Consider the following 27,434-nt stretch of genomic DNA (forward strand, 5'->3'; position numbering starts at 1 on the left):
GAAGCCCGCGGAGGTCGCTCCACCCGCCCCGAAGGACGGCAAGGCCGGGGCCGCTCCTCGGCCGCCCCCACTCTGCGGCCCGGCCGCCACGACGGCCCCGCAGAACGGATTTAAACGGCGCCCGTTCCCACCAATCGCTGCCCGCCCGGCTCGGCGCTCGCCCCGCCCCTGCCGCATGCTCGCCGTTCTATTGGTCATCGGCGTTGAATTTTAAACCCTGCCGCCCTGCCCCTTAGCAACTGCATCCCTCTGAGCCCGCCGATTGGCCGCCGCCTGGCATCGCCTCGCACTGATTGGGCGAGGCTCGGCCAGTGGTGGCCGGCCGCTACCGAACTGCTACTTTCAAAAGCGCCGGGGCCGGAGGTGCGGCACAGCGCACCGGGCATGGGTGAGTGGGGAGGAGACATCCCGGGCATGGGTGACTGGGGGGATCCCCCCCGGCTGCGGGAGAGCGGGCAGCGCTGGGGCCCGTAGTTGATGGCAGGCGTGGGGACCCTGGAGGATGCAAGGGAGTAAGGGTTTCCAAGATCCCCAGCTTCCCTGGGAATTCCGGGGGATGCAGGAGAGAGGGGAACTTTGGGACTCCCGACTCCCCCAGGGGATCCTGAGGGTTGTGGGAGAGTGGGGATCTCCAAGACCTCCAGCTCTCCGAGGAAGTGCAAGCCCTTGCATCCTTCTCTGGGAGGCAGGAATCTGGGAATTGCCTGTCCCCCCTGCCATCTCACCCAGCAGAGTGCTTTCGGTGGTGGTCTTTGGGGTCTGTGTCCCTTCTTCCCTGGGAGCACCTCTAGCCAGATTTGTCCCGAGCCTGGGCTTGTCTTGGGGCACCACCCACCTGCCGTGCTCAGGAAAGGGATCAGTACTGATGTGCTAACCCCCAGGAGGGATAAACCTCCCCCTGTGCTGCCCCAAGCTAGGAGGGTATCCCTGGAGGCAGGTGGGCAGTAGCCTCCATCACATCATGCTTTGTCCCCAGCTTGCTCACAGAGACCGAGGGAAAGGATGCCATTGCCACGCAATGCCAAGGTGTTGAGCACCAAGCAGTCCCGAGCAGGCAAGGCAGGGCCTGCTGCAGAGAACGTCAATCCTGAGAAGGTGAGCACGGAGCCAAGCGAGGGCTGTAGGGGGGGCTCCTGTGGGGCAGCTGACCACCAACTTCTAACAGCCTCTACTGCAGGAGGAGAGCTGTCATGCCAAGCGGTCTTCGTCCTCACCCCAGGGCGGGCCCAAGAAGAGATCAGCGTTTGGAGACATCACCAATGTGAGTGCTTCTGTGAGGGTGGGGGCTCTGGTACCCCCTGTGAGCTCCCCATGGTGGGGGGCATGCCCCCATGCCCATTAGGAAGAGGAGAGGTCTCCCTGCAGGGCATACCTTGCTTTCTGCTGTGCAGCCCCTGTATGCCCCTGTTCTGACCAAACAGGCTCGCAAGAACCAGGTGGTGGCAGGGAAGAAGGAGTCTGCGAAGGTTGCTCCACCCAAGGCGCAGAAGGCACATAATACCTTAGGGGTGGCCAAGAATAATGAGATCAACCTAAAAAAGTGAGTAGCTGGGGGCAGGGGTTTGCTGCAAACTTATCCCATGGGGACAAGTAGTAGGGGCTTCCCTTGGGTGATGGAAGCTGAGCTAGATGCAGGAGGGAACTAGTAGATCTTCTATAAATGGCATCAGGTTGTGGCAGGAGAGGGTTAGGTTGGATATTAGAAAAAATTTCTTCCCCAGAAGGGCTGTCCAGGCCTGGCACAGGCTGCCCAGGACAGTTGTAGAGTCACCTTCCATGGAAGGATTTAAAAGTCATGTGGATGTGGCCCTTGGGACATGGTTTAGTGGTAGGCATGGCAGTGCTGGGGGAACTGTTGTCCTCAGTATCTTTAAAGGTCTTTTCCAACCTAAGTGGTTGTAGGAGTCTATGGGGATATTTCAGGGGTGGTTTTGCCCCTTCCTGAAGCAGCAAGAGTCTCTGGAAGGCCACTTTTCAGCCAAGAAATTTGGTCTTCTCCCAGCAATGATTTATGCTCTTTTCCTTCCCAGGTCAACGAAGAAAACTCCCCCAACAGCTCCTGCAGAGCCCAAAGTGGATCCTGTGCCAGAGAAGCCGGTGTCTGTACAGGAACCGAAGCCCCCTGAGCAGAGGGTAGGGACCCTGGGCTGCAGCATTGCCCCAGGCCCATCACAGCACCGCTCTGTGGCTGCCACCAGTGGTGCTCTGGGCCTTGGAGAGACTTCAGCCAGGGTGATGGAAAGCTGGGGAGGGGAGAGCAAAGTGCACCACCATCTTCCTTCAAGAATCATCCCCTGGGAAAGAGTGGGGCAGGGACTGCAGGGTGATGAAGGCAGGTGGAAAAGGGGTGTGCAGAGGAGCAGCAGCCTTGCCCCAGCAAGGTGACTGGCACTTGCAGGGCCTCCCCCTTACTGCTGCCTCTTCCATACCAGCAGGTGCCAGCAGTGGAGGACATTGACAAGGAGCAGCTGGGTGACCCCTACGCCAGTGCAGAGTATGCCAAGGAGATCTTTGAATACATGCGGGAAAGAGAGGTGGGTGATGCCTGTCCAGGGGGTGACAGCCCTGGCCAGGGAAGGAGTGACTGCAGGCAGGGCCACTGACTGCCCAGAGGCTCTGACCACTGCACAGGGTGAGAAGGGGCTTGTTTGAAGGTGGAGATATTTGCCGTGTCCCTGACAGCTGGCTCTTTGGCAGGAAAAATTCATGCTTCCTGACTACATGGAGAAGCAGACAGACATCAGTGGGGACATGCGTGCTATCCTTGTGGACTGGATGGTGGAGGTGCAGGTGAGAGGGCACAGCTTTCTGCAGAGCAGCCCCTGTGCTGCCTTTGGCATGTGTGACCTCTGTGCTAGCAGAGGTTCCTGCAAGCATTCCCAGTGTGGAGCTGATCCTCCTCCTGTGTGGGCTAGGGATGAACATACATCCCTCCCTCTAAGCCTGGCCCATAGGTACCCCTGGCCTCTGTGAGGCCTGGAAGGGGCTGGCCAGGCCGAACTTCTGTCTGACACTCTGTTCTGACCCCCACTCTCATTCTTGAAGGAGAACTTTGAGCTGAACCATGAGACACTGTACCTGGCTGTGAAGCTAGTAGACCACTACCTGGTGGAGGTGGTGAGCATGAGAGAGAAGCTGCAGCTCATCGGCTCCACTGCCATCCTCATTGCCTCCAAATTTGAGGTGACTCTTTGTGTGCTCTCCTGGGGTGCAGACTCAGAGGGGCTGTGCCTCTATGGTCCCTGGAGGGGGTTTAGGGAAGGCCAGGTTACTGCCCTGAGAGCTGCCAGGGTGGCATGTCTGTCATGTTCCTCCTTCCTGTCCCAAGGGCTGCAAATACAGTCATGATGGGCTGAAACCTGTGTCCTGGTGTCCCTGGAAAGCCAGCTTCTCTCTGCTCTGCATAGACCATCAGGACACCCTAGTTTACTTAATGCAGGCATGGAGCTCAAGCCAAGGGCTGGAGGAGTATGGACATGACAAAAGTCCCACAGGGTGTTAACAGTCCTTGCTGAGTCCAGCAGCACGTGAACACTCACAGGGCCTGCGGGGTGGCGGTGGCTGGGATCTCCTGAGTGAGGCCAGGATGAGCTCCCATTGGGGTGCTGAGCAGTTGTGCCCCTACAGGAGCGGTGCCCACCATGTGTGGATGACTTCCTCTATATCTGTGATGATGCCTACAAGCGAGAGGAGCTTATTGCTATGGAGATGAGCATCCTCAGCACCCTCAAGTTCGACATCAACATTCCCATCCCCTACCGCTTCCTGCGGCGCTTTGCCAAGGTGAGTGCATTCAGAGGGTGGGCTGGGTGTCCCCAGGCACCCCTTCTGTTGGCTGCAGGGGACAGTGACTCACATCACTGGGGCTTCAGGCTCCCAGCTGGCAGCAAGGAAACTTCGTCCAGGTCCCCTCAAAAGGGTTCAGGGTGTGAGGATGGTGGTCTGTGACAGGCTGGGTGTGTGTAATCCCTGACCTGTGCCCCAAAGGCTGTATTCTAGGTCCTAGAAAGGCTGGGAAGGGGAGCAGCATTGCTCAAAAGGCTGAGCCTTTCCCTGCCCTCCGGCTGCAGTGTGCCCGTGCCACCATGGAGACACTGACGCTGGCCCGCTTCCTCTGCGAGATGACCCTGCAGGAGTACGACTATGCCCGCGAGAGCCCCTCCAAGCTGGCTGCCAGCTGCCTGCTGCTGGCCCTTACCATGAAGAACCTCGGGGGCTGGGTGAGTACTGTCCCTGCCGAGGCACCCTGGGAGGCACTGCAATGGAAAGTGAGTGGGGTGATGCACTAGGGCTGTGGTCAGATCTGGATGCTGATCAGGGATGATGATGACTGTCCTGTCATTGAGGACACAGCTTAGCCCCTGCTGTCCCCTTGCAGACCCCTACACTGCAGTACTACAGTGGGTACAGTGCCCAGGACCTGCACCCCCTGGTGAAGAGGCTGAATTTCCTGCTCACATACCAGCCCCGTGACAAGCTGAATGCTGTGCGCAGCAAGTACTCACATAGGTGAGAGTCATGGGGCTCTGTCTCAGGCCTGTCCCTGCTGCAGGGAGTGGCACCACCGGCGTGCACCCTGGGCCTCTGCAGGGATCTGGGAGCACTGGTGGATGGGTGTGGGCTGTGCTGGAGCTCTAAGCCAATGTGTTCCTTCCAGGGTCTTCTTTGAGGTTGCCAAAGTCACCCCCATGGACATGCTCAAGCTCGAGGAGACACTCACTAGCTCCTAGCCCTACTCTGTGAATAAGCCTGTAAATAATGGGGTACCCTCAAGCAGGGTGGTACCATGTACATAAGTAATAGTAATTTTAACTGAGGAAGAGGCGGGGGGGGGAAAAAAGTCATGTGTAGCTGTTAATAAAATGTGTTTGTTGTACATGCTGGCACTGGAGCCCCAGCAATGTAACTTCCATGTGTTGTGATGAGACAGAGGGTGAGAGCATGGCAACTGGTGGGGAGCAGGAAGCTCGGGGGGAAGGCTGGAAAGGTATTCTCAATTCCCTCCTCCCCACCTTCCCCTTAGTAATGACACTATGCAAGCAGCAGCAATCAGTATCTTCTCTCCAAATATTTACACAGCATAAATACCCACATGGGGAAGGGGAAACTTTGCTTTGGCTCCAGCTTGAGCACACAGAGGGTTGCCCCAGGTGACCATCTGACCCTGACGGGGTGGGACTGGTGGTCAGACCACACACCTATCAGGGTAGACCTCTGCTTCAGTGTCTCCAGCCCCACAGGCTGGGGGAGAAGCAGTGGCTCCAGGGTCACTCGGGACAGAGTGGTAAAGCGAGGCAAGCGGGGAGGCTCCATACATATGGGGCAAGGGCAGGGACCTGTTCCCCTACCCAACCCCTGTTCCCTGGGGGCAGCACCCACCCAGCACCTGGACTGGGCTGCTGCCCTGCTGTCAGCCTAAGGCAGGTTGCTGAGTTCCTTAATGGCCTGAAGGATCCTCTTCATATGGCCCACTTTGGTGATCCCCAGGTCCTGCAGGAAAAAGAAAGAGGAGGTGATGCATTTGCAGGGGGCAGCTCTTGGCCCTTGCTGGTAGACAAGCCACAGGGTGTAGGATGAGGCACAGTCCAGCTCCCCATGCTCTCCCTTGCTAGAGCATAGTGCTTGCTTGAAGCCCACTGTCCTCTTGAAAGCACATCCCCATGCCTGAATGCAGCTGAGGGTCGGGTGCTGCTGATACAGCGGGAGGACCAAGGCCACCCTCCTCCCCTGCTTCCCTCCCCTGTGCAGAAGCTGCACAAGCTCAACTCTGCAGATCAGATGCAGGGCCAACCTGCCACCAGGAAGGATAGGGAGAGGAGGGATGGAGGACACCATGCTCCCCAGGGCTGGGAGTCCCTCAGGAGGCACAAGGGGGTTGTACCTTAAGGTCTCTCCTCTCCAGCAGAATCAACTCTGAACCCTGGATGTCATGCCGAACAAAAATGTCTCTGTATTCCCCTAAACCAAGCGTTTCCAGCCAAGCTGCCACCTCCTCGGAGCCCCACTTGTCTGCTAGCAGGGAGGAAAACCACAGTGGTGGGCTGCTGGGGCCTGTGGAGGCAGTGGGACACAGCAGCGCAGGCAGCAGTGATGGCAGCCTGTGGTCAGCAGACAGCATACCCCCTCCCACCCCTGACTCCAGCAGGGCCAGAGGCCACAGCCTGCTCGGGCTGCAGAGGTCTCTCCTCTCCTTGGCTTACTTATGGAGCACCTGAGCTGCTCCCCCACAACCAGACCCCCAGCTGTGGACAAGGGACTTACCCAAAGGTCTGAGCTGTACCAGAGCCCCCTTCTCCCCCTAGCCAAGGAATTATGGGGTTGGGGTGCTCTGCATGTCTGATAATCAGAAAAAGCTTTAAGCGGCTCTTGGTGACAAGGGTGCCACTCCCAAGCAGCCCCGTTCCCCTTTCCTGAGGATTCTTCCCCAGCATTCCCGGAATAGGAGATTGAGGGATAGGACAGCACAGGGGGGTCCTTTCTAGCATGGACTGCACCACCTGTCTCTCCCTGGCACACTGCTCACTTTACCTGGGAGTGCACTGTTGGCTTTCTGCTTCTGCAGCTTGTCCTTCTCCTTCCTGGGCTTGGGGATGTTGAGGCGAAGCTTAAAGCTTCCCTTGCTGGCACCTTCCTGTGAGAAGCCAGGCTTGGTGGGATGCTACAGCTCCCTGAGGCTGGGCTGTGCCAGACCCCGGTCCCTGTGCACCCACCTCCTCGGCAGGGTGGGCAATAGGGCCCAGCCAGTGGATATCCAGCAGCCGCTGCAGCTCCTGGCCCAGCACACTCAGAGGGCCCTGAAGGGCCTCCTCCTCCTGCGGTGAGTCCAGCTGTGGGGGACAGGGCCCATACCCAACCCTGCTGCCACCCCCAGAGGTAGCAGCCTTGAGGGGCTTTGGGTGCTCTCCAGTCCCTCACTCACCGCCTTCCCATCCAGGAATGCCCTGGTCTCAGCCCACAGCTCTTTGATGCTCAGCACCATCTCCACAGCCATATTCCTGCTGAGAAACTGGGGCACAGAGGGGGTAACCCCTTGAGCAGCAGGCCCCCATGGGGCCTGGGTAAAGGCTGCCTTACACTCCCAGTCCCCACTCACCTCTGAAGTGCCAGCAGCTTTGTGGGAGAGGGCTTCACTCAGTGCCAGGGAGCTGGCATTGACTGCATGCGCCAGCTCCTGCTCCATGGCTTTGTGAGCCTTGGCTGCCTCATGGATCCTGTGGGTGACAGGGGCTGGAGCTGCCAGGGCTCCCCTGGGCTGGGCACAGCATGGCGACAGCACAGTTCCCTCCTCCCTGTGCCCACTATATTCCCCTTCCCACAGTCTGACCTGGCAATGAGGGTCTCAGCAACCCGTGAGACCTGCTGCAAGAGGCTGCTCTCCTCCTCGGTCAGGTACTCCATGGACTGCTGGGAGCTGAGCCGTGGCCGTGTGGCTGCTCGGTAGCTCTCCCCTTTCTGCTTGTCCTCCCAAGACTTGAGGGTGCTTTCAAATGCCTGCGGGGGACAGACATGGCCCCTCTGAGACTGTCATACCTCCCCATGTCCCTTAGCATGGTTTTGCTGAGCTCCTCAATCTCACCCGGTCCCTTGTCAGCATCTGGGCTCTGTTCTTGTGCTGGATTTTGATGATGCCAGGTGGCTGGATCCAGGCCTCTCCATCCACCTGCACAGGTACGCCCTCGTCGCCCCGGATGGTGATCTTCACCACGCGGCACTGTGGGGCACACAGCCCAGGGGTGGCATCAATAGCTGCCAGGCTGAGCAGAGCCACACTGCTTCAGGCTCCACTGCTGCCCCAACAGTGTTCAGGCATTAGTTGTGGCCCTGCAGGGTACCTCACCACTACCTGTGCAATGCGATGGTGCTGGAGGTTGATGACCCGTGACACGGCCATCTGGATGCTGCCAAAGACTGCCACCACCTCCAGCTTCTTGTCATCAAAGGATGGAGCCCCAAAGTTCTGTAGAGGATCACTACACATGAAGACATCCATTTTCCCCCGTGTGTGCCCAAGGCAGGGACACCCTAGCCCTGGGGTATCTTAGGACTGGGGAAAGGACATCACGCCACCCAACTCATCTCATGGTACTAACACTCACATTATCCTCCTTGGTGCCTCCCCAGAAGTTGATGCCCCCAGCATAGCTGGGGATGTTGAGGACAGCAATGCCCTGCAGGCTGGGCAGTGAGATAGGCACCCCGTCACACTGCAAGAGAGGGCTAAGCCTGGGGATCTGCTGTAATGCTGCCCCTCCCACCCTTTCCCTGCTCTCCCAGCCCTTTACCTCCAGCTGTACCCGCTGCTCCAGGTTCTTGTAGGTGCGCTGCAGGAGCTCCTTCGTGCCCAGCACCCCATACCACATCATGTTCTTGGTGCGGCTGCTGTGGGGCAAAATGGAACAGATGAGGGGCTGTGGGCTCCCCACTGCCTGTCACAAGCTCCACACCCTTCCTGGGGCACTGTGCTGAACAGTCCCGGATGGCTGGCCCCACCTTAGTTTCCTCAATTCTTGCTACCTCCCAGAAAAGCCAAAGGTGCAGCATGTTGCACCCAGATTTCGACCCTTCCACGCCAGCATGGCAATGTCCCTCTCTCCAGCTGCAGAGCAAGTAAATCCCACCGAGTCCTCAGGTCTTCACCCTTTCTGAGGTGTTTGCAGCCTGCCACCAAGGGGTGCTCATCCCAGCAATGGATGCAGGTACAAAATCTGCTGCAGGAAGGATCTCCAACACAGTAGGCCTGAGTCACCCCCATGGCTCCCAGCAACTTGATGGCACTGGAAAGCCAGGGGTACATGTTTTTTCCTGGGGGAAATCTAGGGGTTCCAGCCAACCTGCACTTCTTGGGGTGCTCATCACGTTTGTTGTTGAACTCCAGGGAGATCTTTGCATCCAGGCCAATGCCAAAGTAGTTATTCATGACACATTTCTCCAAGAAGTGTCTGAAATCAGCAAGAGGGAAAGCAGGTTGAGCAGCAGCCACACATCGGTGACTCTGGGCTGGCACCAGAGGATGTGCTGTAACACCCACTGGAGCAGAGTGGCTGGCACTGGAAAGCCAGAACAAAACTAGCAGGGATGACTGCTAGTTTCCCTCAGTCATCATGGCACAGCCAGGACCTGCCTGCAGGTGGGAACACCAAGCTCAAAGCATCAGCCAGAGATCCCACACCATCCACAGGCAGGATCCCCCAGCATGGGCACTGCTTGGCCAAGGAGGGCCTGGTACCAGGGATGCCACACTGGTGAGCAGCAGTCTCCTCAAAGGGGCAGCATGGTACCAGCTCTGCTCCTGGGCAGCAAGAGTGGGCCAGGGTCTCCGGGGTAGGCAGAACACCTGACTCACAGGGTGCTGGGGTCTTCAGGGAACTGCAAGCTGCCAAAGGTGTCTGGCCGCTCCAGGAGGATGGAGGAAGATGCAGAGGTCACCGTCACCCGCCGGGAGCCTGGCCAGGGTGACAGGGAGGTAGCTGCCACATGGGTTCTCACCCTGAGCCCATCCCACAGCTCACCCCCATGCCCCCACAAAATGCCACATGCCCTGCTGGGATCTTACTGAGCTTCTCCTCCTCCTTGTTGAACTCCTCCGAGCTGTCCTTGCTAGGGCCCACACTGCCCTGGTAGGCTTGGGTCTGCTTGTTCTGCTCATCCACAGCTGGATACAAAGAGGGGCATGACAGGGAGTCTGTGCAGCCCTGTAGCCCCTCCTCGTGTCAGGCCTGTGGGCTCGAAGGGCCCAGGGTGGGGCCACTGCTGCCATCCCAAGGATCCCAGGGGAGAACAAAGACATGGGTCCAGCACCAACCCAGTGTGGCTTCACAGCCCCTGCCAGGTTGCTGCAGCAGCAGGGAAGCTGCCAGGTCCCACCACTCCCTCACCTCTCTCTGTCTGCTCAATGATTTGCCGCAGGGCTTTCTTCAGGCTGTTTGCCCGCAGCATGAGCTGCTCCTTGGATTTGAAGATGCGAGGCTGGGGGTTGGGATTGAAGCTGCCAGCTTTCTCCTGGTCCTTGACATCAGCGTGGGTGGCCTGTGCCATTTCTTCAGGGACCATGATGGCCTGAGCTTCCTCATTCAGCTCCCGCACCAATGAGTCCAGCTTTTCATTCAGCATGGCGCACTGTGGGACACTCACCCCACTCAGTACCTGCCACAAGCTGCTGCCCCCCACCAGTGCTGGGTGCTTCCCTGGGCACTATGAGTGCCTGGATTACCCCCAAGCACCTGGACACCCCATGCCTGGGCACCCCAAGCATGGCACACCCCAATACATGCTCAACGAGCATAGGCCTGCGGAGCAGCCCATCCCCTGTTCACAGGCTGTGCCACCAGCTTGACCCAACCCTCCAGCTCCCCTGCAACACACCTTCCGTGCCATCAGCTCAGCCTCCTGCTTGTTCTCCGTCGCCCTCTTGTAAGCCCGCCCAACTTCAGTCACAAAGTCATTGACAGTGCCACAGAGGAACCTGCCAAGGGAAGTGGCTGGAGGTCAAGAGGGGCACAGCATGGCCAGTGAGGCACAGATGCCAGCCAGGGCGCCTGCTGGGGTAACACCTGCTGCTCCAGAAGGCCAGCACAGCCAGCATTATCTGCCAGGCACCAGCACAGCCGGCAGCTTCTGGAGGCCAGTTGAGACAGCCTGGCCGAGGGGGGTGCAGTGGTCCTGAGGACAGGACCCAGCCCAGCAAAAGGGGCTCCTGGCACCCCCATCAACAGCCCCCTCCTTACTTTGCAGAGGAGATCACCACTGAGTGCTTGTCTGACTCCAGGATCTTGGCCAGGTGGAAGGCAACAGAGTCCGCGTAATGGGAGATCTGGACCTGGGGGACACAGGTGGAGACAGCTGGACACCTGCCACCTTGCCATGTGCCCCGCTCAGGGATGGAGCTTTGCCCAGCCAGCCTTGAACTGTGGATGATCAGCCCTTATTCAGCCCACTCCCCACCACTGCTGCTGGGCAGAGGCAAGGTCAGTCACATCAGGAGGGAAACTGGGGCAAGGGGCTGAACAGGAGCACACAGAAGAGTCCAAAGCAGCTGTCCAGAGGCAGGCTAGCTCTACCTCGCCTTCTGCCTGCTCCCAACTGCATATGCCAGGCTGAGACCTGCCAGGCTCATTTCACTGCATGCAGCTAACTCCAGCCCCCTCAGAGCCCCAGTCCCCAGGGACCCCCAGAATAACCTCTTCCTGTGCCACGCCTCCCTGTGTGTCCCTGAATTGGGTTGAACAGGAACTTGCCCTCCAGCCTGCCCTCCCCATCTCAAGCCCCCAAATGCCAACAGTTCCCACCTGGATGTCGGAGTCCCCATTTTCCTCCTCTTTCAATGCTGAGGGGGACTGCTTGGGGGCCTCATAGGTAAGCACACTCCACCTGCCAAACAGAGACCATGGCTGCTTGTCATCTCCTGGGCCCCTAGCACAGGGACAGGCAAGGAACTGGGACAGGCTTCCCAAGAGATGCTAGGGTAGGAGGGACAAAGAGGCATGTATTCCATGCCCTGCTCACCGGTCCAGCATCTTGGTGGTGGCCCTTTCCAGCTTCTCCAGGATCTGCAGCAGCTGAGTGTCATCGTCACATAGGCTGCCCCAACCCAAGACCCGTGCAAGGTCATTACCAGTCCCCAGCGGCAGGACACCCAGCTGACACTGCAGGAGAGAGGCAGAGTGGGGGGGCTCAGAGCAGCCCCCAGGGGCACCTGTGACACCCCCAACTCTGCTGTGCCCATTGCTTGGCAGCACCTGGGGAACACAGAGTGTCCCAGTGGTGGGGATGGTGCCAACCTGCACTAGTAATGCCCGGCACTCCCAACTCACCTGCTTGTGGAGGCCAAGGGCATCGATCTCAGAGAGCACCCAACCCACGCTGCCATCCCCACCACACACCAGGATTCTGAAGGTGGAGAACTTCTGGAAGAGGCGCAGCCTGGTTGGCGAGCAAGGAGAGAGGGAATAGGTGCTGTGCCAGCTGCCCACTGGGATCCCAGCAAGGCAATTCCAGGGTGCTCAGGCTGGTGCTTACCCCAGGTGTGGGCCCCCATTCATGAGGTCAAAGACTTGGGCTGGGTTGAGGAACTGCTTGAACTTGCGCAGAAACTTGACACCTTGGTTGTCCCCACTCTTGGAGTTGACAAAGGCCAGGAGAGGGCTGGAGCAGGTCGAGGGGCAGGTGGCTTTCCAGAAACCTGCAGTAAGCCCAAACACGAGCCCCAGCTCTCACTGCCCACACACACTTCAGGAGAGCAGAGTATGAACACTCCATCTGTGCCAAGCCCAATCTGTGGGGTGCTGGGGCAGGAGGGGCAGTGATGGGGATGCCCGGGGGATGGTGAGGGGCAGAGGGAAGAGGAAGCACTATGCTTTTAAAGAAATGAGATGGGGAAAGAAATGTGCCCAAGGCAGAGCAGGATTGACAGCTGGCCCAGAGCCCGCACCTGCCTCAGGCACATCTTGGCTATCCCAGTTCCCTGGCTGGTGTCTGCAGGCTTCTTCCCTTGGCAGACCAAGCAATGCTGCAGCAGGGACCATATCAGCCATCATGCCACTGGCACCAGCCCCACAGCTATTGCCCTTAGAGCCCCATGGGCTGCCACCAGGAGCACCCCCACCACAGCAGGAGCATGGAGGTAACATCCCCACAGCCCCCCCCTTCCTGCCTGGCCATTGCTCCATCTCCACTCCCAGCCCAGCTGAGCGCAGCAGAACACAAAGCACTGAGAGCTGCTGAGTCAGAGCGTGGGCTGCAGTGGAAAAGCTTGCTGCCAGCAGCACTCATATGCTGCAGCAGGACAGCATGGCAGGACGAGGGGGGACTGAGGCCTTGCTAAGCTGTTCCCAGTCTGGTGGGCAACAGCCACAGCCACGGATGGCTGTGCTGCTGGAGAGGGACAGGGCAGAGATGCTGCCAGGGATCAGCCACCAGCAGCCGAGGCTCTGGAGCTGAGGAGCAGCCGCGTGATGGTTACCCTGACAGCATCCCAATTAGTAACAAGGCAAATGAGCCACCGGCTGAGCTGAGTGGTGAAAAGCAGTAAAGAATGAAGAAAGAAATATCCGGAGGAGAAGAACAGATTTTACTCAGCGGAGGCCAGCTGGGCCCCTCAAGAGAAGGAGACAGCTGGGGCGGTCCCCCCACGCTCCACATGGCTTCTCCCTGCAGTGTCCCGTGCCAGGGCAAAGCTGTGCTCTGCACTGCCAAAAAAGCAGCTGAGCTTCAGACACTGAGAAATAACCCAAGCAAGAGCTTTATCCTGCCTTGAGAGATGCTGAACCATTGAGGTGCAACAGAGGACAGCCCACCTCAGGGGTACAGGGTCGGCACTGCTGATCCCAGCACAGAGGCACCATGTCCTCAGCCACTGCAAGTGGTGACCTGGCAGGAGCAGCTAAAGCCACATGCAGGCAAGAAATGCCACCCCAAAGCCCACAGAACACCACCAAGCCCTGAAACAGAGTGCAAGGCAACAAACAGCCTTCAACTAAGGGAAGGGCGTTGACTCTGGAGCCTACTGAAGGTAGCGTTCCTGCTGCCCCACAAAACAGGCACAGTGCAACAAGTCAAAGCCTCCAGAAGACCTCAGAAAGCACAGAGCCCTATCCCAAACAGCCTGTCCCCCCCACCAGAGCAGCCCTGTGCCCTCCCCAACTCACCATCAGAATCGATGCTGTTCAAGGCAGTTGGCGGGATGATGGACACTTTGTACTGGCCCAGGGGGCACCTCTTGCCAAGGAGCTCCTTGCAGGCACTGTGAACCTGGGAACGCAGGAATGCCTGTATCAGCAGAGCAGGGGGACGCAGCACCAAAGTCTCAGCATCGGCTTTCCCAGAGATGCACACAGGAGGGGCAGTGCTGTCTGTGCTGGGAGAGGGGTGAGGACAGGGTGTGTGGGTATATCCTTACAATGGCCTTGCACCAGAGACAGCGCCAGTCCTGCAGTCTCCGCACGCTACCACAGGTGCGGTCACAGACAGCACAGCGTGCACTGACAGGCAAGTTCCCCTCCAGCCACTGATGGGGCATGGCCACCTGCAGAGAAAAGCAGCTACCAATAGCATCCTTCACACTTCAGGGAAAGATCATAGGCAACCTCTTTCCACAAGCACCATGGAGGTAGTGCCATTTAGCAGGGCAAGCTGGGTCTGGGACCCCTCCCATGTCCTCTCACCCCTGCCCACCTGGCTGCTTGAAGCCATCAGCATGTTAGGCAGGGCAGACATATCCCCAGAAAATGTCTGGAGGTGACCCCCCTTGGACAGCAAAAAGGGATCCTGATACAGGGTTCCAGAGGAGGTGTCCCCAAGCTACGCCCCTGCAGAGCCAAGCCCAGAGGCCGTACAGTGCAGGGGACAGCTACAGTTTCTTCCTGCTTCCTGATTTGGGCACAGCAAGGCTAGTTCTGATGGAGGATCTGTCCTGCCAGGATGCCTGACAGGGACTCCCCTGCTTACCCCATCCTCATCCTCGATGATTTCAATGCCGATGGAGGCCAGAGTTGTCCACTTGCAGTTGTTTGTGGCTCTCACGGCACAGCGCTTATGTGCCTTGAACTTGCAGACTGCATGGGGAGGAGCAGTGAGGAGCAGGGAAGGTCCCCACAGCATGCACATCCCTGGTCCCAAACCTCTCTGCATCTGGGCAGTGGGCATCACCCTGCACCACTCCTGCTCTGACCCAGCCTTGAGAGGCTGCCCTGCCCTGATGCCAACCCCTCCCCACGTCCCAGCAGGATGCCAGTGCTGACCTTCGCAGGAGAGGCCATGGGAGGTGACCCCTGGAAGAGCTTCACGGCACACGTTGCAGAAGGTGGGGCGGGCGTGAGAGCAGGCGTACCAGTTGTGCATGCCCGAGAAGTGCTCCATGTTGAACTGTGTGGCCTGGAGACACAGCCCTGCCCCATCAGTGCCTGGCACCCTCAGCCGGCACTCCCTCTCTCCCGGCCTCCTGAGTCCCCCCAGCTCAACTCCTCTCCTCCTTGTGGGGCTATGGCAAGGCCAACAGCTCTTTACTGGCAATCAAAGGCACACAGAGGGAAACACACTCCACACAGAAATACAGATCCATTCAGCACCCTGCCCACATCACCTCATGTATCTCCCACTTCTGGACAGATTTCAGGGCCGTGATCCAGTCCTCCATCTCCTTCCGGTTCTCCGCACATAAAATGAGCTTCCTGAAAGGCGTGATCACCTGCAACAGCCACCATCCCCACGTTCTCTGGCAAGGCCACTGCCAGGCCAGCCAGAATCCAGCACAGACCCCAGCAATCTCTGGCACACCAGTGCCGCCTCAAGCAGCAGGAGGCGATGCCATGGAGTGCTCCGTGGCTCTAGGGGGATGAGGGAGGTCTGTAGTGCCTCCCCACACAGTTCCAAGGTCTCCACAGGGTGCAGTTGGTAGCCCCACACCTTCCTCACCGTGAAACTGTTGTTGATGTTCTTGGTGCTGGTCTCGGCCACACTGGCATCAGACAGGTCCACCTCATCAAAGATCAGGGACTGCGAGGGAGGAACCAGAGCCCCAGTCCACCAGGCAGGGATCTCTGTCCCCTCCTGGGCTGGCAAGCTCAGGTCGCCCCCAAACTGGGCATGTTGGAAGCACCCTCCAGCCTACCTTGGCATCCTTAGCATAATAAAGTGTCCTGCCTCGCAGCTTGAAGTATCGTCTCTTCCACCTCTGGAAGGAGCTCGTCTGCTTCAGCAACAGCCCCTCCTTTACGCTCTTCTGCAGAGACCACAGTGTCCTGAGCTCCTGTAGCCCCCCAGGATCACCAAAGCCACCATTTTCCCCTGTGACACCAGTCCCCAGGTCCCCAGGAGCACAGATTGGACATTCTGGGGCTCACTCTCTGCTGCATGTAGCAGGGCAAATTATGTTCCCTGCCTACCATCGCCTGGGCACTGGGCACTGCCTGTGTGATCTGGAAGGAGGCTGCTGGGCATGGCAGGACTAGAAGATGCAGGTCTCCAGCAGTGCAGAGGCTCCCCTGTTGATTCTTCCTCTCCATCCCCAGGGTAGTGCCTGGAGATCCTCACCCTGCTGCAGCTCCCTAGAAGCCAAGGGCAGAACTGGAGCCAGCAGAGCTTCCTTTAAGAGGAGACTAGTGCCCCAGAGATAGCAACTGCATCCTCAAAGTGGCATTACCTGGGCACTGCGGCCCCAGCCGGCTTGGAGAGCAGAGCTGGAGCAGAGCCGGAGTGCAGCCAGCTCTGCCTTGCCCCCACAGCCCCTGGAGAGGACAACCTGGGGCTGAGGGTAGCCTGCAGCAGGCAGAGCATCCCCTACAGCCCAGTGCATCGCTGCAACCTGGCTGCCTGTTCTCTGCCCCCTGCCGAAACAGAGCACCTGCCAATATTTACCCTTCTTGCAGTGGTGTTTACAAGACTCAATTAATTAGTGTTTGCAACATGGCTATGAGCCTGAAAGAGGTGGCAGAGATGCTCTGGCACTGCCTCATCTATGATTGTATCTTCTTTAAACACCACCGGCAGCTCTGTTCAGCTGCTTCTCTGCAATTAGCTGCCACAGTGGTTGTATCCAATCCAGGCACATGATGACAAGCCCCATTTAACAGCAAATTAGCACTGGGCATGAGGGCACAGCGAGGGAAGCATGGCGGGGCTCTGCACTCCTGTGCCAACCCATGTGCTGCAAAAGGTGGCAGCCAGGCACCCATCAGCCTGCAAACACACCAGCCCCAGGTCTCAGCCTTAATCTACTGCCCCATGGGTCTGAAGCAGATGGCCAAACCACCAGGAATAGCAGAAGCCTTCACAAAGAAGCTAAAACCCCACCTGGGGTGCTCCCTGAGCTTCAACTATCCAAATGCATAACCCTCCTGAACCTCCCTGGGGCACCCACCACATTGTTCCCTGCTCTCTTCCAGCTTGGAGTTTGAAGAGGGATGTTCTAAGCCTTTATCACTCCCCAAGACTGCTGCAGAGTTTGGCTGCGGTCAATCAATCACCATGGTGCCTCGGAATGTCAGTGCAGGCTCAAAGAGCCCAGCGGTCCCCGGTGCCAGCACCCCACTGAGTCCTTGTCCTGGCCTCTCAGCTGTGAGAGCGCACAGGGATCCCTCCAGGGGGGTCCAGCTGTGACCTCAGACCCGCACACAAATCATGCACCCAGAAGTCCTTGTCCCACACCAGGGGACAAGCCAGGGTCCTGCCATAGCCCGGGGGGATCCAGCCCCAACCACCACATCCACCACACCTGGCTGCCCTCATCAGGCACAGGTTCCATGTTTGCTGCAGTCATCGCTGTTGTTGCACAGGACAGGCAGTGTGTGACAGCGAGCAGTGGTGTCAGGAGCTGTGACGGTGAAGGGCGGGGAGGCCATTGGAAGAAAAGGATGACAATGAGAAGGAAGAAGGGGCGGGTCCATGATGGCGCCTCAGGGCTATCACAGCCGGGGCTGAGGCCAGCTGGGCATGGGCACCCTGCCTGGCTCCAGGGCCACGTTGGGGGTAGGACACAGCAAGGACGGGCTGCCTAGGAGGGTGGCACCCACTCCTGCGAAGGAGGGTCAGAGCCGAAACACCCCCAGCAGCAGCAGCAGCTCCTGACAGTAGCAAAAAGTCATCACCCAGCCCCAAGATGTCACAGCCCTGGCCGTCCCAGGGACAGAATGCAGCTGCCTTAAAAAGCAGACTCGCCCACCTTCACCACCACACTCGTGATAGCTCTCCCACCTTCACCACAATACTTCCAATACCCCGGCTGGGGAGACTGTGCCTCAGTTTTCCACCAGTGCAGACTAATCCCTAGCCAAACCAACACGGGGCAGCAAAATTGGTGCAGAGAAGCTCAGGGGGCACCTCTCCCCACAGCCACCCTTTCAGGCTGCTTTGGGCATCAAAGCCCAAGCCCTCTGTGTTGCCATGTGCAGCATTTTGCTGCACAACTCCTCAGGTAAGCCGCTGCCCATCCAGGCTCCATCATCCCTGGTGTGTGATGCCACATGGTACAGGTTCCATTGGTGCCCACATGGGGCCAGACAACCCCTCCCAGGGGAAAATAAGGCAGGTCCCCTTTCCAAAATAAGCCCTGGAGTCCAGCTGTCCCATGCTGCCTGGGCAGGCACACAAGTCTGGGGTGACGGAGGGCTGTTTTGGGATCTCACTGTGGTAAGCCACCCACCTAGCTCATTTTTGACCATGGGTCTCAGCCAGCTGAGACCTGCTCCAGCTGTTGGGGCAGGGAGCAGCTCCCAAGTGGCTCCACGGTTTTGGACCCCTGCTTTTGCAATGAACAACAGAAGGACACCTGAGAGGCACCTGATGGCCAAGGCCAGCTGCAGGCCCAGCCACACAGTGGGAATGCATGCTGCACAGCATTGCTGGGTGAGCCCAGGGTTTCCTCTTTGCAAACAGGAAAGGGGTGACAATGGCAAGGGCAGACAGGCCATGCCAGGGTGGCATCACCCCTGCTGTGCCAACTCCCCAAAGCCCTGTCCAGAGCACCAGGGTCACCACAATTGTATAGTAAGTGGCTATTAGGTACCCTAGAGCTCAAAAGAGCTGGAGCTGAGCACCTGTAGCACAGGGACTGCCTCTTCTTTCTGGAGAGTTTTGGGGACAATGGGAGCGCTGGCTCACTGGGCTGGGAGCTCTGCACTAGTCATTGCACAGCTGTAAAACACAGTGTGCCACCCACACCCTAAAACCAACCCAAGCCACTCCACTCACCCCAACCACAGCTTTTCTTTCTGGAAAGCCCCAGGCAGCACTGCAGGGAGCCTCAGCAAAGCCAGAGCTGGTCTCACCTCAGCAACCAAGGCGGCACACCCAGAGCCACATATAACCTGCCCAGCATCAGCCAGATCCATCTCCCCTGTCGGGCTCTGTCCCAGCACTCCACTGCCCCATCTCGAGGTCCCTCCCTGCTCTCTCCAGCCCAGGGGGCTCAGCACCAGCACTGAGGGAATCCCAGAGGCACAGGGCAGGAAGGGAAAGATGAGAATTAAACCATACAGTGTCTGCAGACAAACTACCACCTCCAGGTCAGATGCAGCTGAAGTGGCAGCAGAGCCTCAGAGAGGACACAGGTAAAAATGGCCCTGGGAGGATGGCCAGCCACGTGCTGTGCCAGGACTGGGCAGGTTTCCAGAGGCCATCATGCCACAGGCTGCCTGTGTGCTCAGCACAAGCAGGGGGCTTGAACGGCAGTCCAGGGATTCTTCCAGGTCAGGCTACAACCCGAAATGCCAGCCCTTGCTTCAGCCCTAAAGCAGAGCCCCAGGATGCTGCTTTGTTCCGTCACCCCCCTCTCCCAGCTCTGTCACCACCATTCCTGGCAAGAGCCCATTGTGAATCCAGGTCGGACCACAGCTGGGGCAGGAAGGTTTTCCTGCTGGGATCGGCTTGGACAGCGAAGCGGTGCCTGGAGAAGAGCCAGGAAGGTTGTTACCCAGGAATGCCATACATGTGGCTCCTGAGCACCACACTATCTGCCCACACAGCTGGCCACTACACCACTCCTGAAGGGACATACTTGTCCCTGTGACCACACGATGCCTCACCCAATAGGAGGAGAGGGGAAAGAGGATAACTTGTCAACACACCGACCTGCATTGCACCAGCATCATTCCAGGCAGCCACCCTCCTGCTCCAAGTGCAGCAGCCCACTGGGCACAAGCTGGGGTCCAGTTGCATAAGAGCTCATCCCCCAGCTGAGCCAGCAGGCACCAGGACAGCAGAGCAAAGCTGGCAGACTTCAAACAGCCCAGCTGCAGGGCTTCCACCAGCTGCTAGGCACCTCACAGGCAGGAGTCAGTTGGAAACCTTATCAAGCTTTGTGACACAGCAGAGCTCTTCTGGCACTGGGCAGTCAAGGGGCTCGGTGCCTGACAGGTGCTATGGCCCCACAAGTTCAGCTGCTCCCAGAGGATGGAGCTTTCTGCCACTGTAGGACCAACCACAATATCCCTTCCCTGTGCTGGGTGGATGCTTAAAAGGAGATTCTAGCACCAGTCCTGACATGCCCTCACATTGTGCCCATAAGACCATTAAAAGGCAGCAGACAATTAACAGGAGGAGAGGAATGAGGAAAGGAGCCCCTAGAAGAACCTAGAGCACATTATCCAGCAGCTGCTTTTTAGAAATGAGGTCATCCTTCCCTATCTACAGCCACATCGGTCCCCAAGCATCATGCGTGCAAGCATCCTGCATCAGGCCAACCTTTACTAGTTCACCCCCACACCTTGTGCCCCAATGCTGGTGGGAACAGCCCTCCCACTCTGCCCAGCAGGAGTGGGAAAGAGCTGATGGACAACAATGACATTCACATAACAGAAAAAGTTAGCATGGAGAGGGCAGAGTGCTTGAGTAACCTCACAAACATCCAGCTAGTGACAGTGGGGCTATCTTCACACCCCAGGCACCAGCTTGGTGAGCCCTGATTAATGAGAGCAAGCCCAGCCTCTCTGGTCTCAGACAGTGTTTTCTTGTGTTGAGGTGCAATTTCCTATTTTTTCATTTCTCTCCATTGGCAGACACCACTGAGAAGAGCCTGGTTCCCCCTTTGCTGCACCCTCCCTTTCAAAAACCAGGGACTCCGTGGTTACAGTCTCCCCTCCGGGCTGAACAGTCCCAGCTCTCCCAGGCTCTCTCTGTATGAGAGATGTTCCAGTGTCCCACCAGTGTCAAGTCTAGAGGGTGCACTGCCCAGGAGCTGTGGTCCACCCTTCTGCTGCAGAAGAAAGGTTTCCAGGCCTGGCCCCAGCCAGCTCTACCTTCTTTCTTCATCTTTTGGCCAGGATTTAGCACTCAGTGGGCAACATTCCCCACAGCCTGGCTCTATAGCACTGCCTCACCAGGCTCCCTACACCTGCCCAACACCCCACTATGCATAGGTACAGCTTACCTCATTCCTGGGGCACTCTGAGCCTGCAGGGTGCTCAATACCTGCAGCAAGGACAGGGGTACCAATAACCCCACTGACCTCCCTGAGCCCCATGGGAGGATTCTGGTGGGTCCCTCAGCTTCACCAAAGAGCTGTGATGTACCTCAAGATCAGGAATTCAGGAACAGGATTCCCCTTTCCAAACAGCAGACAAGCCATGGTTACCCCTGCTCACCATGGCCATGAACATTGTTCCCATGCCACGGGCAACCCTGGATCCCTGGCATGCACCCCGCTGTGTTCCCCTTGATGCCCCTACCTCCCAGCTTGGGTGCAATCACCCCAGGACCTGTCACTTGCTGAGCCAAACAGCACTGCTGGGTCACTCTCTGCCTCCACTCTGGGAGGCAGCTGCTGGGAGAGCCTGTGCTGAGGCAGTGCCGGGGAATGAATGCCCCAGACACGTGAGCAGGATGTGACCCACCACCCCTATCAACTCAAATGCGTTGGTGAGCCCCAGAACCAGGCCCTCTCTTCCCTTCACCTTCTCTACAAGCCCAGCCCTAAGGGGACCAGTGCTGGGAAACAGCATCACATCCCCCTCCCACTCTGCACTTGCACACCTAAAACCTGGTACAGGCAACCGGCAGCCCCCAGATGCATTGAGGAGGATTGGGGGGGTGGGGGGAGAATGTCAGCAAGACTCCATCCATCCTGGAGCCTTTCACTCCAGTAGGGACACCTGCATCTGGCAGTTGTTTTTGTCACTGAGCACAATGACCTCGCTGCCCCCACAGCAATGCTGGCACAAAGCACCCCACAGGGTGTGCACAGTTCCAGCCTGGAGGTGTGGAGTGGGGGGGATGTGATTGATGTGGAGGCTTGACGAAGGGATGTGATCATGAGCTTTCAGAGTGCAGAAGCACTGGAACTGGGGAGCAGCAATCAGAAGGATTCAACAGATCCCAAAATGATCCTCACCTATTCCTGTCCCAGGGGCTGGACAACACCCTGGAGTGGGAGAAGCTGCCTGCTTCCATCACCAGAGACCAAGGCCTCCCCAGTCAGTGTGGATGGGGTGGGGGTCCTGACCTTTCCCAGCCCCGCAACATAGCAGGCTCCTATAGACCCTCTCAAGCACCCCACCCACCACATTTGACCCAAAATATGACAGTGAGCCCTGACACCCCACCACCTGCTGTCTCAGGAGCTGCCACTCTGGCACTGAACTCTCCCTTATAAACTGTGTTCTTTAGGTACCTGTCCCTGGGGTGCAGGCAGTGATTCCCTCTCCCTGCCCCAGCCCCACCTGGGTGCCGAGGATGTCAAGACAGGGGTGTCACTCAGGAAGGTGCCTGCCATGGCACACACCCTGTGGCTGTGGCTGGAGTGACAGGCAGCACATGTGCCGTGTCAGGGCTGTAAGCCTGACCTGGATGGCAGCAGCAATGTTGTTGTTGTATTGCACTAAATAGGAATTTAGTTACACTGGGTGTTGGGGAAAAACGTTTTTGGGTCACGTGAATGGCATGTTCCCCCTTTCACATGGGTTCCCCTCACATAACTTGGTTCTGTATGCCTGTGGTCTGTCCCACGGATGGTCCCTCCCCTCACCCCTCCCGGATGTCGCTCCCATTGACCGTGGTTCTCTTTCCCCGCCCCCACCACCTGGGGCACAAAACCCCACTGCAGGTGAGGCACGCCCTCTTTGCTGCCTGGGTGGTCGCCGACACCAGAGGTGATCTGTCCCACACTAATAAATTGGACACTTTGACCCACGTGGCAGGGAGCGCTTCTTGTCACTTATCTCGTTCATGCGGTTCTGTGTGGGCTTGGGTCCTGAGTGAGCTGGGTTTGGACTCATATAAACCCAGAGATCCACGGATACTGCACAATGCCATCCAAAAATCCTCATTTCCGTAGGAAAGGATGGAGTCCATCCAACCAGATGCCAGGCTGGCAAGTGCACTCCTGCCCATTCTGGACCAGGGCAAAGGCATCCTCGGGAAAAACACTGAACCACAACACTGAAAACACAGAAGTGGCAGGGGAGGCATACACAGCTCACTCTCAGGCCCCTTCAGCTCCAGCCCTGCCAGCTCTCACTCTCTCCCCTAGCTCCATGGGCTGTTAACCCAGACATGTCATTTCCACCTGCTCATCCATCATGCCACCTGCCTCCCCTGACACGCTGCACAGCATGACCTCCTGCATGGCTAATTGCTGATGCCAAGCAGGATATGGGCAGCAACCACCGCAGGCAGGGAGACAGTCTTTCCCCACGTGCAGCCTGTCAGCAGCGAGTCCAGAACCTGCTTGTGGTATGGGGGGCTCTGGCGACTGGGCTGTGGCTCAGAGCATGCTCGTGTTCCTGTGCTGCTGCTGTAGGACATGGGCATAGCCCAGCCATCTGCCCCTTCCCCTCATGGTTCCTGGCATTGATGGCTCCCTGTGATGTCCCTGTGCCCCACAGCATGGCAAGTGCTTCATGGCAAACTCCAGCACCCTTCCAGAAGGGTGCTGAGGGCTCCTACACAGAACTAAGCATCCCCATGATCCTGCACACTGGCCTGGCTTCCCACTGTGCCTCCTCCCCAACACCCTGCACCACCATAGCCCTCTTCACCCACTTGGCAGCCAACTTGGAGAGGGCAGAGTTGATGCCAGCCCACTTCAAAGAAGGGAAAATTGAGGTATGTTCCTTGAGCAGCCAGAGGGACTCAATAAGAGCCCCTTCAGTGCCCCATGCCCCAGAAGTCTCTACTACCAAGTGGAAAAACCCCACAGTGCTAGGTTGGGAGCATGCAATTTCCATACCCTTGAGCAGGTATCCTCTGCCCCACCTCATACCAGTACACGAGGCTTGGCACAACAGCCAAGACAGGGACAGCAGGAGGGGAGCCTGCCCCAGCTCCAAGCATCCCCACAGCTGCCACCAGACCCACACTGCCTCATTCCCCTTCCTTCATGCCCTCAGCACCCAACACCAGAGTCCAGTAATAGCCCTCTTTTCCACAACTACGTTCCTATGCTGTGTTTTCAGAGCTCTTCCCCGTGCCGGAGCAGCACAGCCACCAAATCCCCACTGAGGAGAGGCTGGCACGGGAAGCTGGCTGTAGGGGGATTTCTAGCAGCCCCCGTGTGCCGCCCAACACTGCAGGCACTGCCTTGACTCATTCCACCACCTCCTTCCCACAGCTGAAAGGTGGATGCAAAGGATCAGCATGTCATCCAGAGCATCCTCCAAGCACTGTGTCTGCATCCTCCCTCCCCAAAATGTCCCCCCAAACCTCCTTCTCTCCTCACATCCTACCTGGCCACTCGGCCCAGGTTATTTCTGCCAGCATTGCATTTCACTGTCCTGACCTGGGACCTCTGACCACGCACTCCTGTCTGGCTAAAGGCACCACACCCTGTATTTTGTAGGGGTAATCTCGTAAATTTTGTAAGCTATCAAAATAGCTTTTTCTGAGCAAACTGTGATACACACACACACATACTCCAGCTGCTGTCATGCTAATGGCTGGGAAATACGAGTGTCACGTCTGACCTCAAAGGTGCTCCCATCTGTCCAGCAAACCACCACTGGGGACTAGATCTGTGGGAATGGCACCTGCAGGGGAGCTGGCACAGCCAAATTGATCTAGGGCACTAGGAAAGATGCATGGTTCCATTTTGCCACCCACCAAGCCCTACACACACAATGCCTGCAGCAGGGTGTGGGATCCGAGGAGCCTACAAAACTGTCATGACCCTAAATCTCAGTCCCAGAGCATCCATGGAGCATCCTAAAAAGAGTCCTCTTCTTCCAGGGACAGGTAAGGGGTACCCAGGGGATACAAATGCAGCATGAAGGCAATGTGGTAGGGGCTCTCTGGGTATGGGAGAGACCCTGTTCCTGAATAGTGGGATGAAATCCGTGCTTCACAGCCCCATGGGACCAATGCTGACACTACCACTGTGAGGTTTGCATGTTTCTATGTGCCCTCCCACAGGACGCAGGGGCCAACATCCTCCCAGCTGTGGCTGGGTCAAGCCTGCCAGCAGCAAGAACCTGGTACCCATTTACACCCTGATAAACTCCCCTGCCTTGTCCTCAGCAGTGACCCCACACCCAGCCAGCCCCTCACCACCGGCATCCCCCACCCCTGACCTTGCTTCTCATCTGCCCCGAGGTGGAAACCTTCCGGATGAGCTTGTGAGAACTGTCCTCCTGCTCGCCCTCGCTGTCGGATGACTCCTCACCACCAGCCTCAGGTGAGATGGGTGTCAACTTGTCCAAGTCCAGAGATGACACTGATTCCCGGGTCTTCCTCGAGAACAGGTCCCCAGGCACCAGCTTCTCAGCCATCTTCCAATCTGGCTTGGGTCAGAGCTCTGCAGCCCCTGATGACAGCCCTGAGAGGACAAGGACACATAGGAATGGAGGAAAAGCCCTGAAGAGACATGCATGCCCCCTCATCCTGTAAGGCTCTGCTAGCTGGGAGGTGCAGCCCTGGAAATCAAGAGAGATGGTGCATCCTTGCCCAGAAATGACACTCAGGGTGGCATCCTTGCAGGCAAAGTTTTCCTTCCTTGCCTTTTTTTTCACTGTCCCAACTATTCCTCAGCCTACCTGGCATCCCAATGTTGTCCCTGACTTGGGCACAGGAGACTGCGGTTGCCCCATGCTCGGGCATTGGTACGTTGGTGCATAGAGGGGTGGAAGCCATTCCCACAGCCTGTGCTATTTCTCCTTGTTGCCCACCCCCGAGGTGCTGGGCTGCGCTGCGTGGCCGGGGACAGCACAGGGATCTCCATGAAAAGCAGCAGCCGGACCCCGCCATCCGTCTGGCTCCGGCAGCTGGAAAGGGATGGGTGAACCTCCTGCGCCCATGGCTCGCGAGCCCCGAGCAGGTGCCTGCGGCTGGACTGGGATGGATGGGGGAGCGCGGGGCTCCCGCATGCGGGGGAAGCCGTCCCCATGGCATCCCTGCCGGCCCCGAAGGCTGAGGAGGGACTGGTGGGGGCACCTACCCCGACAAGCGAGCCTGGACGGCAGCAGGGCTGCCGTGGCGGGGTTGGGGGTGGCAGGGGCCACCCCACGGCGCCGTGCCGGGCCCCACGCACCTACCACGGGCCGGCTCCGCCGCGCCCTCCCCCTTCCCCGCGGCTGCCGGCAACCGCGGTGCCGTCTCTCGGCGCAGCAACAAGCGTTGCGGGGAGAGGGAGGGAGCGAGGGCAGCGCTGCGGCCCGCGCCCCCCCCCCCGCCCCCCCCCGCCGGGTGTATTGCCTCCTCCAGCCCCGGGGCTGCCGGGTGCCGGATCCCCGCCGAGCATCCCGCAGCACGCCCGGGACGGAGAAGGCGGAGCGCCCCCCGCCCCGCACACACCTTTCACGACCCGAGCCGCCGCCGCCGCTGGTGCAAGGTCGCTCCTTCTCCGGCCCGCCGTCCGCAGGCCCCCCGGCCCCGCCAGGACGTGCCTCCGCAAGCGGCCCCGGCCCTGCCCCTGCCGCAAGCCCCGGCCTGCGCGGCACGGCGGGCGCTGCTGCGCGGCGCGGGCGGCCCACGCACGGCCCCGAGCATGCGGGCACAGCGGGCACCCGCGCGCCCCCGCGCGCATCCGTGTGCGGCACCCGCGCGGGCACGGGAGAGCACGTGCACGCACGTGTGCGCTGCCCGCCCACGGAGGCGCGGCGGGCACACCGGGTGGGTGTGCTCACGCACATACGTGTGCACAGGCTCGCACATGCACGGGCAGACACGGCTTCCACCGTGCACAAACGGACGCTCCCCTCGCATGGATACATGCATGGGCCCGGGAGAGCACATGCACCACTGCAGTGCACCTGTGTATGCGCCACCCACGTGGGCAGGGCCAGCGCATGCATAGGCATCACAGCCGCACATGCGTATGTACCTCCACACAGGCATATGCACGAGCAGTCACAGACCACACGGGCCTGCGCACCCCGGGCACGGGAAAGCACATGCACCCCGTGCCTGCACATAGATTTTTGTGGGCATGGGCGAGCATGTGCGCTACCACTGTGCACATATTTGTGCATTCCCCACATCGACAAGGGCAGGCACACGGCTGGCACAGGTGAGCATTCACCCTGTGGCCACGCACATTTTTGTGCACATACCCACACGCACACCCCACGCATACGTGAGCGTGTGCACCATTGCCATGCAACCATATGGGCATATGGCGTTACATGGAGGCACGGCCGAGCACATACACAGATGCTGCCACACACTTCCACGCACACACAGATGTGCTGGCAGCCCAGAGGGCCGGCCATGTCCTGAGTGCATCTCCAGCAGGGTGGGCAGCACGATGAGGGAGGAAGCTTCTCCCCATCTGCTCTGCTGTCCTCTGGTGACATGCCCAAGAGTGCTGGCTCCAGATCAGGGGTCTCCAGCACAAGGAGGATGTGCTGCTGTTAGAGGGGGTCAAGAGAACACCACAGAGATGCTCTGAGGGCTGAAAACAATCTGCTGTGGAAACAGACTGTGAGATATGGGGTTGCTCATCCTGTAGAAGACGAGGCTCCAGTAAGACCTTAAAGTAGCATTTCAGTATATCAAGGAGGTTCCAAAAGGAGAGCTTT

General features: G+C 58.5%; 2 protein-coding genes across 6 annotated transcripts; one reads left to right on the plus strand and one right to left on the minus strand.

Annotated features, from left to right (window-relative positions):
* The first annotated feature begins 359 nt into the window (after positions 1-359).
* Positions 360-4,886, plus strand: CCNB3 (cyclin B3). 2 transcript variants are annotated; one of them, XM_059483071.1, is made up of 12 exons: positions 360-388; positions 977-1,095; positions 1,178-1,261; positions 1,422-1,540; positions 2,031-2,133; positions 2,433-2,534; positions 2,698-2,790; positions 3,046-3,183; positions 3,628-3,783; positions 4,071-4,220; positions 4,379-4,509; positions 4,658-4,886. In XM_059483071.1, exons 1-12 carry the CDS (start codon positions 385-387, stop codon positions 4,728-4,730), a joined length of 1,272 nt encoding a protein of 423 aa, XP_059339054.1. In that variant the 5' UTR covers positions 360-384; the 3' UTR covers positions 4,731-4,886. The 2 variants fall into 2 exon arrangements, with proteins under 2 accessions (XP_059339054.1, XP_059339055.1); XM_059483072.1 differs by having other exon boundaries at positions 367-388; positions 2,436-2,534.
* A 163-nt stretch (positions 4,887-5,049) lies between these two features.
* On the minus strand, positions 5,050-26,261 carry LOC132079921 (diacylglycerol kinase delta-like). Of its 4 annotated transcripts, none has more exons than XM_059482808.1 (30): positions 26,209-26,261; positions 24,990-25,234; positions 15,605-15,715; positions 15,409-15,471; positions 15,077-15,181; positions 14,736-14,868; positions 14,443-14,549; positions 13,895-14,020; positions 13,644-13,746; positions 12,016-12,178; positions 11,811-11,919; positions 11,503-11,642; positions 11,286-11,367; positions 10,725-10,816; positions 10,363-10,462; positions 9,876-10,116; positions 9,554-9,652; positions 9,344-9,443; positions 8,832-8,939; positions 8,283-8,379; positions 8,097-8,204; positions 7,844-7,957; positions 7,577-7,711; positions 7,325-7,491; positions 7,094-7,211; positions 6,920-7,006; positions 6,711-6,827; positions 6,529-6,631; positions 5,882-6,051; positions 5,050-5,490 (listed from the first exon to the last, which is right to left on the minus strand). In XM_059482808.1, the coding sequence occupies exons 2-30, from the start codon at positions 25,185-25,187 to the stop codon at positions 5,416-5,418; spliced, it is 3,471 nt and encodes a 1,156-aa protein (XP_059338791.1). In that variant the 5' UTR covers positions 25,188-25,234; positions 26,209-26,261; the 3' UTR covers positions 5,050-5,415. The 4 variants fall into 4 exon arrangements, 2 of the variants coding, with proteins under 2 accessions (XP_059338791.1, XP_059338790.1); XM_059482807.1 differs by having other exon boundaries at positions 15,409-15,489; XR_009419483.1 differs by lacking the exon at positions 5,050-5,490 and having other exon boundaries at positions 5,888-6,012; positions 6,711-7,006; positions 15,409-15,489.
* Between the last annotated feature and the right edge of the window lie 1,173 nt (positions 26,262-27,434).

The sequence above is a fragment of the Ammospiza nelsoni genome, chromosome 15, assembly GCF_027579445.1.
Source record: "Ammospiza nelsoni isolate bAmmNel1 chromosome 15, bAmmNel1.pri, whole genome shotgun sequence".
Taxonomy (NCBI): Eukaryota; Metazoa; Chordata; class Aves; order Passeriformes; family Passerellidae; genus Ammospiza; species Ammospiza nelsoni.